At 38.8% G+C, this 17,077-nt stretch overlaps 1 protein-coding gene across 2 annotated transcripts in view; it reads left to right on the top strand.

Annotated features, from left to right (window-relative positions):
* The window catches only part of phc2b (polyhomeotic homolog 2b (Drosophila)), a 38,071-nt gene extending 21,674 nt beyond the window's left edge, over nt 1-16,397 (top strand). For both annotated transcript variants that reach the window (XM_028003966.1, XM_028003967.1), the window contains 8 exons: nt 4,021-4,325; nt 5,784-5,976; nt 9,035-9,246; nt 11,063-11,192; nt 13,059-13,161; nt 13,939-14,053; nt 14,545-14,872; nt 14,957-16,397. In XM_028003966.1, coding sequence (XP_027859767.1) covers nt 4,021-4,325; nt 5,784-5,976; nt 9,035-9,246; nt 11,063-11,192; nt 13,059-13,161; nt 13,939-14,053; nt 14,545-14,872; nt 14,957-15,111 — 1,541 coding nt within the window. In that variant the 3' untranslated portion in view covers nt 15,112-16,397. The remainder of the gene's footprint in view (nt 1-4,020; nt 4,326-5,783; nt 5,977-9,034; nt 9,247-11,062; nt 11,193-13,058; nt 13,162-13,938; nt 14,054-14,544; nt 14,873-14,956) is intronic.
* The last annotated feature ends 680 nt before the right edge of the window (nt 16,398-17,077 follow it).

The raw sequence follows: 17,077 nt of genomic DNA, 5'->3' as shown, positions 1-17,077 counted from the left end.
AGTCCTCTACACTAAGCCATCATATTGCATTGCCTGCTGTTGCTGTGTTGTAGTTGTAGGTTGCAGTGTGTTTGATGACAGTAAGCCGATGTGGCAGCCAATGAGAATGTGGAAACTCAGGGATTTTCCAGAGCTGCAAATACTGAATGGAATGTATACTGTTCTCAGTTTCTGGACATTGCACAACAGCCGTACAACTGTTATTCACAGTTGTACAGCTATTAAAATATTCCTTTCGGGGGAGTTGGACTAACTGCTGCATAAAGTGGATTGTATGATTTGCATGTGTGTGGGTGTTTGAAGGGAGCGGCATCATTGCAGACATTAATCCAAAATATTCGAGGAGAGATGGTTTTTACATCAGTTTTTGCTTCTCTTCCGAGACTTCTCATTAAAGGTTTGACAGAGTTGTCAGACTATGTTCAGAGAGCAGATTGAATCTGGCAGGTACCGATTCCTCCTACTTTACTCATACAGTGCCTGGGAATCTCATGACTAAGCGAGCGTCTGTTTGATTCCAGAACAGTTCTTGCTTTTTGTTTTGAGAAAAAATAATCAATGTCCAGTGGCGGGGTATTGTTTTGACGTGTGTGAACCACATTAAGGAAACGACCCACAAAGCAAATGGACCGTTGGCAGCCATAGAGTCCAAAATGATGGAGCAGATGCAGATGGATCTGACTAATAGTCTTTTATGCAGCCCTGTTGGACCCTATATGATCCTATATTATGCTTTGAACAACATTCATCATTGAAGACTGGAAGTGAAGTTTGGCACAACTGCAAACTTACCAATAAGTTGCCTTCCACCTAAACTGACGGGTTGGCAAGGACAGTGTGAATAAGAAAAAAAAGCCAAGAAGTCTCTTGTAAAATTATTATCTTGCACTTCAGAACTTTGGCCTAAGTGTGAGAGTTGGAAGAAGAGAGACATAGGAAGTCCTATTTCCTTTGGCTGAACTGGGCCAAATTCAACTATTTGGCTCACATACAAAAGACGAAGATGGAGAAGTTGGTTAGCATTGATTGTAAGATGGATGGTGTTAAATGTAGGACAACCCAGATGGGAAACCCGTTAGCAGCTGCAAAAGACTTTAAACTGATGCAGAAAGCATTACGATGGGATGATTTAGATCAAAGAAAATGTGTGTTAAAATGATCTAGTCAAAGTCCAGATCTATTTACAAATGAAAATCAGGGGTAAAACTTTAAATTTAAAAATTAGACACTGTCAAACAAATCTAATCAATCTTACAAGCTTGAGGTTTTTTGGCAAAGAAGAAAAAAGCAGAGACTTTACTCTCTAAATGTGCAAAGCTGGTAGAGACATAACCCAAAAGATTTTGAGCTGTAATGGCAGAGAGGTGGGGTTTTGCACAATCACTCTCATGGGACGTCTACATATGTACATCACATTTGTCAGATTTTCATTTGTAAAAAAAAAGCCAGTTCACTGCACAGTTATGCACTTCTTTGCATTAAAAAATAAAACAATAATGAAGTAGAATGAATATTTTTATTGTAATATCACTGAATGTTGAACATGCTTTTTTCTATCTTGTTAACTCAACAACTTTCCACCAGTTAGTTTTTTAGTTTGCAGAACATTTCTCGTAAAGAAATGTTCTGGAACAATCTCAAATTTAAAAAGAACCAGGATTAGTTGAACATGTTCGCCTAAATATGTTGCAATTTTCCTACTACCAAAACAATTGCTGTTTGTGATACGCCAAAACTCATAACTACTTAAAAAATGTACACATCTTTTGTTATATTTTTCACCCATGGAGGTCGACATTTTTTCACCAATGGATTGATGACGCATAATGGTCCATTCTGTACTGGAGTCTACAGAGTAAACACAGGATGGCTAACTTTACCAGAGTACCGTAGTTGTTTATCATATTGCGTTTGACTGGTGTAATTTTAGATAATGTTAAACTGTGTCACTATTGGCTGTAATTTAAAAAAGTTTTTATAAAAATTGAGGCGAATTTGGATAATTTCCCACTTGAAAGAAAAGGGCGCAATGCGAGAGCCGGAGTGGAACACAACTTCCGAAGGACCTAATCTGTACCCAGGACATTTCTCCAGAACACTTTGAGTCATTTAAGGCTCTAACAGGTGATCGTTACCTTAACGAGCTAAAAATAAATTCCGTGCTGAGACAGGCAGAGCTGGACGCTCTTTGCTAATTGAGGAGCTATACTGCCTGTGGTACTGACATCACCATTCCGACTGGACCCATGGAGGTCTGGTGTCGGTGGTTACAAAGTCCGGTGCCGCTGTTTCCACCACACCGGGCTCTAAACAGCATAGCTGTTGCAGAACCGGACAGAGCACTACAGTCGCTGGGAGAATGCATTGCAGCGGCATTCCTGTGAAAATATTTTATTAAAATTTATAAAAACTAAATAACCTACAGTATTATTACTGTATTGTTTTTACATCTAAAATAAATATTTTCTAACTAAGGTCTATTTTTTTACAACTAATCGTGGATCCCTTTAAGATGAAATACACTTTATTACAGACATATATTAAATCACATTACTATCTAAATTATTATTTGTACTGATAACAATATTTTTTCTAAAAGACAGAAATGCCTTTGTTATTGTTGGTATTCCATGGGCTTTGCTACAGAACTGGTGGATGTTCATTATGCTCTACATTGCTTTCAGTTTTAAGTTACCATCTATTTATTTGCAGCGCAGTTGTTTGTAGCCATCCATGCTAAGCTCACAGTCATATTCCTCTAATTCATTCTAAATATTCACTTAAGGTTCTCCATGTTCGCCACAGCTACCTCCATCTTCTGTCAGCGGGTTCCCCCGTCTCACCATGTGAGAAAGAAAACATTTTCCAGCCCATTGTGTCGTATTAAATCCCCTATAGACATGCCAACTCTGTTGGATAGGACAAGAAAAAAAAACATCTATATTTTCCACAGCAGGATACAGACTGCGGTTAATTCTTCACAAGGGAACTTTGAAACCAGATGGAGCTGATCTCACACAAAGCATTGTGAAAAGAACAGAGAGAGGAGGGTGGCACGAGGGGGATCTGGGACAATCGCTGATTAACTTGGCAATTTTCCACTCTGAGATTTATTGTGAAGGTTTATCAACATGATGCGGCACACTTCCATGTTCACACAGGTTGTACAGCAGGAGCGACCGAGCAGCACTTTGGAGTAGTAAGTCATTTCTTGATTGGGTTTAGTAGTAGCACCATGGTTATTAGGTTTAATGTTTCCTGGGGGACTTGCTGGAGATCAAAGTGGAGAGAGAGAAGTTGGGGCCTACAGACTATAAAGGTGTCACGGACAGTTGGCTCAGCGGGTTTCTTCCTAAGGTCTTTCTAATATTAGAGCAGCCCGAGGCTACTTCCGCAGAACACCATCCCATTTTCACATGTTGCCACAATACAAGATTGATGTGCTGTGTCTCTGGCTTCAGGGCAAGTTATGAGCTCAGGATGTCTCTTCACCTACAATGCACAGGCAGGTGCTGACAGGCCGTTTTGAGACAATTTGTGGGTAATGGTCAGGTCAAAACCCAACATTGGATTTGTCGGTGGACCTTTCAACATGCTCTTATCATTACATCTTGTCAACAGGGGGCCACACAGGTGAAGGCAGTACTACGAAATGAAATTGTTTGTACAGACCTCTATATCTTTCACTGTCTGAGCCTGAGGCAAAGTGCTGCAATTCACTTTCCGCTTCCTCCTCACATTTTCTCCACTGTAATTGCTTTGCAACTCATCAAAGGTAGTGGATAATGCCCTGTAGATAAAGGGAGAAAGGGTAAGGTGTCTTTGTTTACAAGCTTTAAACCCATTTTTAAAAGTATAACCAATTTTTTTTTAATATATTAATATGAAACAAAAGGATCTATGGAAGAAATTGTAATAAGAAGTTATTGAAGCCTTTTTCCTTTAAATTGCTACAAACTTAAGTGCTTAATGTTTGAGACAGAACAGAGGTGCCTGAAGGAGCTGTTGCTCTTTTTCCAGCGTACACCCAGATCCAACCTCATTCGCTGGTTCAGCAGCACAAACAGCAGCAGCAGTTTGTGGTCCAACAGAGCCAAGGTTCCCAGAGGACGACGGGCCAGCTGCTGCAAACTGCCTCCATTCAGCCATCACAGCACCCCGTGCCTGTTCTACCCAAACCCGTGCCTCACCAGCCCTCCGCTCCCAGCCAGCAGGCCACCATCTTCCACTCCACCCTCAGCTCCCACGCTCTTCACTCCCCACTCAACCAACCCAAAGCTCAGCCAGTCCAACTCACTGCCATCAACCTGCAAATACAGCCAGCGGTATGTAATTTGCAGATCTACTACTAATTACTCACTACATTCCTTTTCTGCCGCATGTGGAAGAATGAGAGATTCATTTATGTAGTATTTATTGTACAATTTTGGTAAAACTCAAATTACACCCTCTACCAGTTTAAGGATTTGAAATTATCAGAATATAATGAAATTTATCAGATCTTAATCTGGAACAGACAGATGTGTAGCAACTCAACAACAGGGAGGAAAGACATCAACAATGAACTTGAAGAAGCAATCATTGCTGTCCTTCAATCTGGGAAGGATTATAAGGTAATGTCCAAATAACATGGAATCTGTTGTTGGATTAAAACAATTTTTAACCTAGAATAGACCAGATCATCTTCATTATATCCTGGTTTGTAAACCTTGAGACTAAAAGAAAATGCACTTTATTTTTGCATTGATTTTTACATTACCACACATGGGAGATCTAATAATTTGGTTTTCTAATAATGCAAAAAAAAAAATCCACAAACAACTAATCCTCTAGTTCTATGTGGTGGTTTTCATTCTGACTCTAGAGAAACTGTTATTAGGATTCCACACAGTCTGAAATCGTGTTAAAAACATTTTTTTTAAAAAAGCATGGAGTTAATTTGGGTATTTCCCAAATCTGGATTTGTATGAAAAAAGAAATATAGTATGAAAAATTATATTTTAAGACTGCTCACTACCCCTTTGTCTATTCCCATCCCTCCCTCATGTCATTTACTTGTTTGTGACCTTCCTTCCTTGTGTCCTAACTTTCACTCTCTCTCCCTTTTGTCTTTTCACTCTTCCACCTGTCCTTGCTTCCTTGTCCTTCCCCTTTTTCTGTCCCTCCTTGTGTTAATCTTTCCTTGCTTCCTTGTCTTTCTTTAATCTTTCATTTATTTTATTACTCCCCTCCTTCCTTCCTGTCTTGTGTTCCTTCCCTCTTGTTTTTATACCCTTCCTCTCTTGCATATCTCTATATATAGAGATATGCAAGTTTCATATGGAAACACCTCATGTAACAATGCCTACCATCAATTCATGAGTCTTTGTATTTATGTTGAAAAATATGTTTTTTACATAAAAGGGATGGAGGAGCTCTGTGTTATGGCAAATATCCCTCACTCACTGTCATAAATAATCCACTGTAGGTTATTGTAATATTCTACATTCATTTCTAAAGTGATACTTTTCATCTGGAAAGATTTTTTTTCTTGTAAACATCCTATATGTCAGCTTAAAAGTGCTAACAAGAGAAACAAAAGCTGTTGCTACATCACACAGAGTCTGCATTTCTCCTTCAAGACACAAGTTTTGGGGGTAAAAGCCACTGAAATCTTCTGGGTCATCAGATTCTTGTTGTAATATTCTCCTTGTGAATTTTTGCTCTCTTAGATTATCCCTAAATCTTTTAGTTTCTTTTCTCACATCTGCACTCCTTTTTATTGTTCTTTCTGCCCCTTTTAGACCTCACGACCTGTCCAGGACAGTAAAGATAAGCCAACCTCATTAGTAGTTAGGGAGACAAGTCAAACCCCGTCCACTCAACAACAACAACAACAGCAGCAGCAGCAACGATCTGCGTCTTCTCCATCACAGCCTTTCAAGCCCGGAGAACAGCCCAAAGTTAACGCTGCGGCCCCACCTGTCCCGGCACAAGGTAAAAGCTCAGCAGAATTTACTATGAGGCTAAAACTTTTCCCAGTAAGCTATTTGTCTTTTAAAAGGTTTTCAATCAGGAATTATTCTGTTTTTGTTTGTGTGCATGTATGTTTTTAGGTTAAAATTGGAATAGGGGTGTGCTACTTGTGCTTATAAGTTGTAAGTTTTGCCTGAGTATTAATTTACTTGTTCTTATATATTATGAATGATTTACATCAAGATTAAAAAAATATATACTTTTTTTCTCCAAATATGAGCCCAGATCTCAAATTGCAGGTTATTTATGTCACTCCGAGACAACATTTTTATGAATGTCAGAGAGGCAAATCCACATTTGCCTCTCTGACATTTAAGTTTGGGTTTGGTTCAGCAATATACAATAGGGGCAGTTGATTGCTTGAGTCATGTTTTTCCTTTTTTCTTTCCATTTTGCAAGAGTGGATTTCATGTCTTTGAATAATGTGTGTAAAATCCAAAGAGCTGCATGTATAATTCAGTTAAACACTTTTAGCTGCTTTTATGCAGAAACCCCCAGATATTCAACTTCATCAGCCAAAAAAAGAATTGCTGCAGTGTTGGAGTTGCTTCATTTTGTGATAAATGTGCACTACTTCATTTTTTTAGATGGATAATTCAGATTCAAAGTGGTCAGGAGTTTATTGGGGTTATGCAAAGATGATGATGCTGTAGTCATATAGCTTGGCATTTCTCTCAGACACTGTATTAACAACCGGGCCAACATCAAACTCATTGCAAAGTGAAGCCTGACATAAAAACCATGAAGAAAGAAAAAGGCTAAGAGAGTGGAGAGCTTTTAAAGTCACCTGTCTATCTATAAACCAGCCTGGTTTTATCATTACAATCAGCTTCTTTTTCCCCAGAGACAGAACTGACATCCTTATGCAACGGTGTGAGAAGGTATTTACACATTCTCATCATCAAGCTAATTTTAATAGTGTACTTTTATTAAGATGCAGTTTAACAGCCTAGGTTGTTCTACTGTAGAATCCGACATTAACCTCACTTTTACTTCCATTCATAGATCCCAAAATGCTTCTTTTAATTTTGGAAATCAACTTTTATGATTGTACAACCTTTTAAGACGACTTTTAGTCATTTTTCTCCTTGGGTTCTTTGCTAGCACCCTTGTGTGTGTACCAATGCCAAGCAATGCTAAAAATGGAAAGCATAGCACAGAAGTGTTTTTAACTAAGTTGAACAATATATCACCCAGTTAAACTTATTACAGAATATTGTTTGGAGTGCAATATTTGTTGGTTTTTTTTCCAGATGTCATGAATGCACTTTGCATGCAAAGTTATTCACCCAGTTGGAGGGAGCCTCATACCAGCTAGATGTTCATACTTGACAAAGATGATGCAAAGATGGTGAAACAGTGTTCGAAGCAGTATTATTGACAATCCAGTTTGCCAATATTGTGCAGTCAAGTATTGGTTTGCTGAGATAAAATGTTTCAAGAATTCTATCTTTCTGTATTATATCAGTCAATATTTAATAGAATATATTCTTTGTAAATTTGCTGTTCATTGTGGCAGCATGTTGGAGTACCTTTGTTTGTTCTAGTTTCTTTTTTGTTGTTGACTTTTGGTCATAATTTTATTTAGGTAACTTCGTTCATTTTTAATGAGTGAAGTTACTGAAGCTTGATCTAAAGCATATTTAGAGTTCATTATTAAATATATTTAAAATTGCCTGGATTTGTCAGTGATTCAGCACTCAAGTAGTGACATTTTTCATTAGGGAAATGTCCCTAATTTCATTAGGGAATTGTCTTCACTCCTTCTCAAGAAGTGAAGACAATGATGTTATTTAGTGGGGTGGGGAGTTTGAGGCAGGGGGCTCATGAACTTTTAAGCCCTGTTTACGGCCCTGCACACTGGAGTCTCGGAGTCGGAAAAAATATTTTCAGTTGTTTAGTCTGGAAGTGAAGGCTGTTTGCTCGGTGCTTCCCGGTGGAAAAGTGTTGATCTCTGCAGCTTGAACTGGAGGCGCTGTGGGAGGAAACGGCGGAGGCGGGTCCTGCTTTCAGACTTTTCATTAGCGGGGTGTGAAGAAGCTCCGCTGCAGCTTTATGCCGCTCTCGGTTTGTGCAGCTGCCCCGTGTGTTGCTCTTAGTCGGATCATTAGAACAACAAAACACAAAACGGCACGTGTTTTCCGTCTGAACAGCGCGGAAGTTGCGCGGTAAGAAAACTCTCTTTCAGCGCGAGTGACTGTAGGGTGACGGGATCTTGATGTTTACTTTCGCTTTTGTGGCTTTTTTTATCCGATAAACAGCTTTTATCAGCACGACTCAAATGGTTGGATGGAGATAGCTGCGTGCTTATTGTTAATTTAATTGTTAAACATGGTAAAAGTTAACTTTTGACCGCCGGAAGCGATGTTTAATGAGCCAGCAGGTGGATATGACGATCATGCTAATACACAATGCAACGGTGATGCTTGTTTGCAAAGTCAATAACAACAAGGTGACGTCATTTACATTAACATCAGATTGTCCTGCGGTTTAAAAAAATCTGAAGGTTTTACCTCTGTAAGCTTATATTTCGATTTATATTTATTTCGATTTTTATATATTTCAAATATCGAAATATGTTTCGATCATATTTATCCAAGCAATATCAGGAATTTTATTAAATTGCTTAATGAGAACTTCTAAATATCCGTGATCTTTATTAAAGGAGAAAACTTAAACTTTTAAGAAATATTACAATGCAAGTCTTCTAGGGAATATATTTAGTACTTATGCTCAATAATTGATTTAATGCTGATATATAATTAATATATAATCTGGTCCTTTTAAAAAATAAAAATAAAAAAACAAACAACTTTAATTCCTAGATGACATCAAATTTGTTCCAGTGATATCATACCAAACCCACTTATATGTGCTCTGCTGCTTTTTAACATTTCTGAAACAATCCATCTGCTGCTTTTGACATTCTTTTTATTCCCAAGTCTCTAATATAATTTAAAACATAAACATTTCTTTGCTATTTCACCTAAAACGTGATATGTGTCCTTTTCCCGGTCAGGAGGGGGCTCAGCCAAGAGGCCAATTACAACACCTGGGACCCCACCTCCGGCCATGACCTCTGGAAATGAGAGCGAGGCGCCCACTGTGACGGGCAGCACTCCACAAAATGGAGAGAACAAACCACCGCAGGCCATAGTCAAGCCCCAGGTTCTCACGCATGTCATCGAAGGCTTCGTCATCCAGGAGGGAGCCGAGCCGTTCCCTGTGTGTGTAAGTGCCCCCGACCTCAGATTTACTGGCAGAGAAACACGGTAAACAACCAAGAGCCGGCACGCTCTCCAGTGTACATGCCTGCAGGGAACTGTCAGCAGGCGAACACAAACCCTCTGTTGGTGGTTGTAGTGACAGCTCACAGTGGCGGCTTGAATCAGTCTTTAATTAAAGGGAGATGAGGGCCTGTGTTGGTGGCAGAATACAGATGGAAAGAGGTGTACTAGCTTAACAGCCTGCACCGTTTACTTCCTACTAAGATTTTAAAAAATCGTCCCTAAACTGTACTTTAAAGTTTATGCGTTGTCTTTAGAATTGTCAAATATCTCTGTAACGTTATTGCATAGTGAAATTTTTTTAAAATTAATTTAAAAAGTGTAAATTCTATTGGACAATGATTCAAAGTCTTTTCATTGTCTGCCTCCTTCTGGAAAGTGAGTGTAAATGCCTCTGTCAATACATTTTTGACCCACTTATGCTAAAATGCCGTTTTTTCTGGATTAGCTTATTAAAACAAAAATGTTAAAATATTGAAACTCTCAGCTTGTACAGTGATAGAAATAAACTGCTATGCTGCTTTGAGCATCAGGATGAAAGTCACTACACGCTCGGCTTTAATGTTGTTGATAAGACAAAAGGTAGATTTTAATAAGTTATAATATAATTGAAAAGTTATTTTATTTCAGTACTTCGATTAAAAATCTGAAGCTTGAATATATGCTTTTTAGTGTTATTTTTCATGTATTTGTGTATGTTCATTTTAGGTTATCAAATCCAGAATTCAGTTAATTAGAAAATAAGAAACTTGAATCAAACTGATAGGAAAAAATGGTTTTAATACAGATATATCAGCCAATTGCAAACAATCTGCAATACATAATATACACTATCAGCCAGTACTTTATTGATCGCATATACTGAATTGCACATAGTGGCTGCATCTAGTTCTATCTTAGTTTTGTTTTGCCGCTGTGCAGGTATATTTCTGCCCTTATTTTTTAATTGTTGGACAGTTGCTATGATGCATAACTGTGGGAAGAAGGCATTGTTTTTACAACTGGAACCAGCTAATTAGCATCTCAGAAGCTCTAAACCTGAACTATGAACAGGAGACTTTATGGATGCAGAGCAGAACCAAAGAGGAAGTTCAAAAAATCTCCTCCATTGATTATGATGAGCAAAGATCATATCCCAAACTCTGGCTGTATGGTTAAAAGAGCCGGGCAACAATACAGAGACAAATTTAAAGAGGCAACAGCAAATGACATGGATTAACAGTGCTTACTAACAAGGAATGGCATCATCCACAACATGCCATCGTGGAATACCTGAAAACTGAGCTGTTGGCATGTCATGGCCATCATGAAGCTGTTATACAGCAACAGTCTTCAGTCAAACACTTCTTCAGATTCAGTGCAACACAGGCTGCTACTGTAGACCATTCCTGCCTGCACCATCAACTTTCAAAGTAACTCTTTCTGTTAACATGTAATTTTCCTTTTGGATAAATGAAATATTTTTGAATTGAATTTGATTAAGCATGACTCATTTTGCAATGGCAACTTCATAATACAGTGTGGCATAGAAGTAATCTGTGAGGAAGTCAAGTGTGTCTCAATTTTCTCTTGACAGTACTCGCTAGCTTCTTCTTGAAGTGTAGGTCAGATGAGTTTTGTGGTTGACTAAGCGTAGTGGTACCGTTGTTAAATACTCAGCAGTCACCAGGTTTTACTGATCTCTGTTTCTGTGTTTCATTCCTGAAAAATGCTCTTCTTCATGTTGCTCCATTTTGTAAAGGTTTTAATTCTGACTCCAGGTGGAGCGTCTGCCAATTCTCATCGACAGCCCAAAGAAACTGGATCATCAGCTGTCCTCAGACCCCGACAAAACTCCCGTCAGCAATGCAGCGAACACTGACTCGGAGCCCGAGGACATAAACCAGCCAGGTGAGACCAAACAGATTAAAGCTGAACAGTTTGTCTACTTTTATTTGTGTTGGTTTATCCTGTTACAGCGGTGGATTATCCCACTCTCTGTTCCCACGTTTCCTGCGTACATCTTCAAGAAAGGCGTGAAATTTGTGAAATCAGGCACACAACGGTGACAGTTCGGTTCACCTGCTGCTTACTGCCGTCTCATAAATAGAACGGAGGCTCATCTACCTGCCTAATTTCATGCATATGCATCTCCTCACCAACCCAGTTACCCTGCATGTGGCTCCCAGCCAATCTGAAGCAACATGCCAAATAATTCGACTTCCTCTCACCAGAGGATGTTGCATCCGATTTCGTGTCTGCTCTAGACCTGTCGCGACAAACAATAAATCAAAAATTAAAACTATTGACCTCATTTTAATTATTGGCTTTATCATTTCTTCCGGCCTTTTTCTCTTTCTGTTGATGACACTGAACGAACAAAGGCTCAACTCCGGTGCTCTCCACTGACCCTCCCTTCCTCATTTCCTTAGTGTAACGCCCAGCGCACACTACACGATCTTAGAGTTGTTGGCCGATTGTCGGCCCATTTTCAAAACCTGAGAGATCACACATAAACCAACAGAAATCGTAGGTATAACTGTTCAATGAGGTTCGATCCTGCCGTGTGGTGTCCAACAATGGGCACAAAATAATCGCTACAAGTCCAGTGAACTCATTTTAAAACCAGGCATTAATTAATGCTTTACTATAATCTACCTGCAATGCATGTGGCTAGTGTCAGTCCTGACTGAATGAAAATCACTATAACCTATTTATGTCACGTTAATGAAGAACAGCTGAAAAGTTACCGGGTTTATCAACTGCGGTAGCAATTTCGCTCCAACTCCTCCTCTTGTCATTTCTATATTCTTTGCATGTTGAATAAACATTAATGTTGTTTCCACGTATCATCTCCGATGTCCGCTGGACTTCGGGTTGGGGTGTCAGCTGTTTGGGATTCCCCTCAGAAAGCATGGCTACCTGTCACATTCAATAGGCTGTGTTAACGCTCCCAGTCGGGGAAAATCCCTGATTTAGATCGGAGCGGCCATGACGATCTACCGTAACACACCACACATTACAGGATGATCGGTTACGAAATCGCAAGCGACAATCTTAGAAAGCCCAACGTTCTAAGATTGTCGTAAAGGGAAAATCTGGGCAAAAAATCGTGTAGTGTGAACTATTGCAACAGGTAGTGGGATGTGCCCATCTTCTCTATTTAAATCTAATTATTACTGAAGGGCAATATAGTATACAGACTTCATAATCTGCACTCTTTTGGTTGAATGCAGTATTTATTTACACTTTGGCTTTATGTTGTTTAGTTTTTATTCAAGTACAGTACTGACCAAAAGTTTGGACACAACTGTCCAAACTGTCCAACTTATTTGTTAATGGAGACTGAGAATCTATTTTATTTTTGTTTTTGGTTGTTTTGTTTATTTTGTTTATCAGTTCCAGTGTTAAGTGTTCTTTTGAAAATAAAGTGTATTTATCTTTGGCAGGAAGTTGCATGCATTATTACGTCATTTCCATTAAATCAGTGTAAAAAGGTCTTCAAACAATATTATCGTTTATCGCAATAATTTTTGAGACAATTAATCACTCAGCAAAATGTGTTATCGTGACAGGCCTAGTCTGCTCGTTACTCAGTGTTTGTTTTGGTAAACAGTTTGTTGTAAACTTAAAAGGAATTCAAATGTTAGGTACTTGAACTCAAACACTATACTGTTCAGTATTATTTTGATGTTAGAATCCACGCATCAATTTTTAAAGTGTAAATCTGTTAATTGACAGCTGGTAGTTTTACTTATGCTGCATATTTCCGCACAGAAAAAGAAGAACCCAAGCTGACCTGTGAGTACTGTGGCTGGGTGGACTTTGCATACACTTTCAAGGGTTCAAAAAGGTTCTGCTCGGTGGTTTGTGCAAAAAGGTAAGTTAGCTAAATATTTGTTAAATCTTCATTGATGTATAAACTCTAAAAATATTTTGACAGATATTTATGTATAGCATAAAATATGCAAAACCTTTTTATTAACACTGTCTGACATACCATCTGAGAAAAAATGGGATTTTGAAAATTTTCTATAAAGTCTGATGGTGATGGTACAATAAGTTAACTGTCTCTTTAAATAAAATGAGAAATCTCCTGATGGTGTTGTCATGGCATCAAGGCTCTGATAAAACTTAAATCAAGGCACAGCTGTAGATGTATTTTAAAGTACATCTGCTTACTTGTTTGACATTATGGAAAAATAAAAATAAATCAAAGCAGCAGTAAGTGAATTGTGGTGCTCCAGAACATGCAAACCCGTAACCACAGTGATTACTAGTTTTGGATTACGTTCTGAGGCTTTTAAGGGGCATAAATATATTGTTGCCATGACTTCAACCCACCATTCTGTGTTAGATCCATGCAGTTCATTGTTGTGTATAAAGAATCTATGTAGACGATGTAATAAAAACATGACTAAAAAGGGTCTTCAGTTTCACCCTAATAGTAAAGGTCAGATGTGCATGAGTGTTTAATAAAAAATCTGATATTTGACAAATTGACATAAACGTGATGATCTTAACTAAACTGAAACAGAAAAGGTTTAGTGAGGCAGTGAAAAAATTTTTTTTTTCTTTTATGCTGTGCATGCAAACTATGAATCTATTCAGCTTTGTATTAGGGCAAATTTATTAAGTGGAGTTTCTTTTTGAACAGGTACAATGTGGGCTGCACAAAACGGGTTGGACTTTTCCGGCCAGAGAAGAACAAAACAACAAATCGCTGGCGTAAAAGACCTAACAGCCGCTCTAGTATAGAAGCTAAGAAGCAGGTAAAAAGACACAAGTGCTTTTTTCCCTCATAAAACTTTTAGAACTACTTCACAACATGCTTTATACCCTTTCACTTTTTGCACCTTTGAATTTTATAAACTTCGGATGAACTGATTGTGTTCTTCTGTCTTAGTGGATCATTAACTGCTTTATAATCTAATCTAAAGCTACCTTTATTGGTGATCAGTTTGGGATTTTCTGGTCACTTCACATCTTATAGATAGAGAATAAAGAACTAAGTGGACCCAGAACCTCTGTGTATTACTGTTGAAATTCAGTGGGAATATCAAGCACTGTGTTTAGAACTTGCCTAAAATGTTTACTTGACAGAACACATACCTCATCTAGCTAGTCAAAGAATTCAACACTTAAATCTTTGAGGCAGTTATCCATCCAAAAATATTTTAGCAGTTGTGTAGTAGGTTTGAATCCTGCTTAGTTTAGTTTTCTCAGTGAACTACATCACTTGATGATTTTTTTTTCTTTTCAGAAAATATCGCCGCCACGACCACAGCAGACCCAGGGAGGCTCTATTTCCTCGCCACACGCCTCTCAACCCAGTCAGGAGGAGTCCAGCCCATGTTCAGACATGTCCAGCTACGAAGAGCCGCCGTCTCCCCTGTCGGCGGCCAGCTCTGGACCTCGTGCTCCCGCTCCAGCCTCGGCCCAAGTCCCCGTCCACCGGCAACCGAGCAGGACCTCAGAGCCAGAGGCCTGTGCCGGGAGAGACGCTGCCTTACTCAACGAGCGCTTTTTACCCAACGACCCTGCCAAGTGGAACGTGGAAGAGGTTTATGAGTTCATCCGTTCTCTGCCAGGTTGGTAGTGCTAAAGCAGGAAGATTCATGAACTCCTGCCTCCAGGAATCTTGTTTTTAATGCGTTTGTCTGCCGTCCGGACAGGTTGTCAGGAGATCGCCGACGAGTTTCGCTCTCAGGAGATTGATGGACAGGCGTTGCTCCTGTTGAAGGAGGACCACCTGATGAGCACTATGAACATTAAGCTGGGACCTGCACTCAAGATCTTTGCACGCATTAACATGCTGAAAGACTCCTAGCAGAAAATGTGTGTAAATTGAGCTCAAAGCACTAGCAGCACAGAGCACTGGTTGCACTGTGACACAGCCTTCTCAGCACTACTGGATTGCACCGTCCGCCAACAAAAAAAAATGAAAACAGATCCAGTCCTTATGTAATAACATGAGTTATTTCTCCATATCTGTGCAGGTGTGAATACTGAAAGAAAGTACACATATCCATCACACTGGGTCATCCTGTGCTTCTATTTTTTTTTGGAAAGATTTTGTGGATTATAGTCCTGTTTTGCTCGTTCTCTGTCCAAAAAAATGCTTAGCACTTCTAATGTGCCATCCGGAAGCTAGTGTGTTGGTCAAAAAAGCATTTATCAGCCTTACATTACCATCGTTTAGCTTCTCCTTTATTTGCTAAATTATGATTTTGCTCCACCAGATTACATCTGAGAAAGAAACCCAGTTTCAAAAGAAACCTGCGCTGCGAGAGCGAGTTGTTCTCTGTCTGGGTTTGCTCACACTGCGGCACGATCTGCACTCATTTGAGGCATTGTGATAAGCACGAGTGATGTCTGAATTTATTATATTGTTGTTCATGTTTTTGTACAGTTTTGGTGGTGTGAGTGAAAGGAAGAGACGATTGTGAGTCTGAGTCAATAATTGGCGTCTTTATTCGGCCGTGGCTCCTTGTTGCCTTTCCTAACAATAAGACCCCCACAGCTATCAACGAGCAAAGCTCGACTGAATGCAGAGAAAACGATTTAAGGAGCCTCCTTTGTGTCCGCTTTCTTTTCAGTCACTAGTTTTTTCTGTAGATTTAAACTACTTACAAATTATCTACTTTTTCCAGAATAATTAACTAAAATATTGCATTGATTTTCTGACTCAGGTTTAAAAAAAACACTACACAATATACAAGGAACAAAATGGGTTTGCTGCTCTCTCGACTCAACCCAACTTTTAGCTCTTATTTTCTTTCTGTCCTCTACACAATATGGTGTGGTGCGCAATTGTTAAACAATGCAAGTTTGTCCATGTATAGCAGCTTATTTGAAGAAAAGTTTGGAACTATTCTTTCTATAAGTTATCATTTTATTTTAAAAGAGAAATTTAATTTTGGCTAATATTTTGATATATGCAAATTTATAAAATACCATTGATGTTGGACTCCCTTCAGTTTGTCTATTTTTTTTTTTATGAAAAACTATTTGTGTGATAGAAAGTGAACTTTTCTAGATTATTCTTCGTCAAATGCCTGTATTTATGAAAACGGTTTGTTACACATTTTGCAGTTATAAATAATTTGCAGAAGATTTTTGTCTTGGTTTGCTTAATTTTTGTATGGCTTTGAATTAGTGTTGCAATGCGATTACTATTTGGTGCAAGTCAAAATAATTTAAAAGTTGATTTATTTTAGCTATTTAATAAGTCAATATACTCAAAGGGAGTATTTTTAAAGCACTTTTTACTTCTCATTTTGGTAATGGTTAATGCTAATGAGCAGTATTCAATTTAAAGTAAAAAAATTCAAATTGAGAAATGTGAGCAAAGAAAATTATGGGAAAGACCGCTGACTTCATATTTGCTAAAAAGAAGCAATTGTAATTGCAAACACATTGATGGAAAGTTAAGTGGGAGGAGGAAGTGTGGTAGAAAAACCTTCACAGTTAGCAGGGAAAACCACAGTCTTGAAGGGCATATTTGGAGGTTGGGGAATTCAGTAAGTACTGTATGAACGGCAGAACTGTTGTCCACACTGTTGGACACCTGACAACACCACCAAAGGCACTGGAAGGTGATTCAATAACCATGTGGTTATTGTGCTTGATGGAACAGCAGATTCAGCTACCTAAATACCCATAAAGGACTTATGGCAGTGGTCCCCAAACTACGGCCCGCGGGCCAGATGCGGCCCACCTCCACATTTGGTCCGGCCCCCTGAACAATACCAGAGTATTTTCATATATGTGCATTTTTATTTGATAAGTTGGAC

Source organism: Xiphophorus couchianus, chromosome 20 (assembly GCF_001444195.1).
Source record: "Xiphophorus couchianus chromosome 20, X_couchianus-1.0, whole genome shotgun sequence".
NCBI lineage: Eukaryota > Metazoa > Chordata > Actinopteri > Cyprinodontiformes > Poeciliidae > Xiphophorus > Xiphophorus couchianus.
This window is presented reverse-complemented; position numbering and strand designations above follow the sequence as displayed.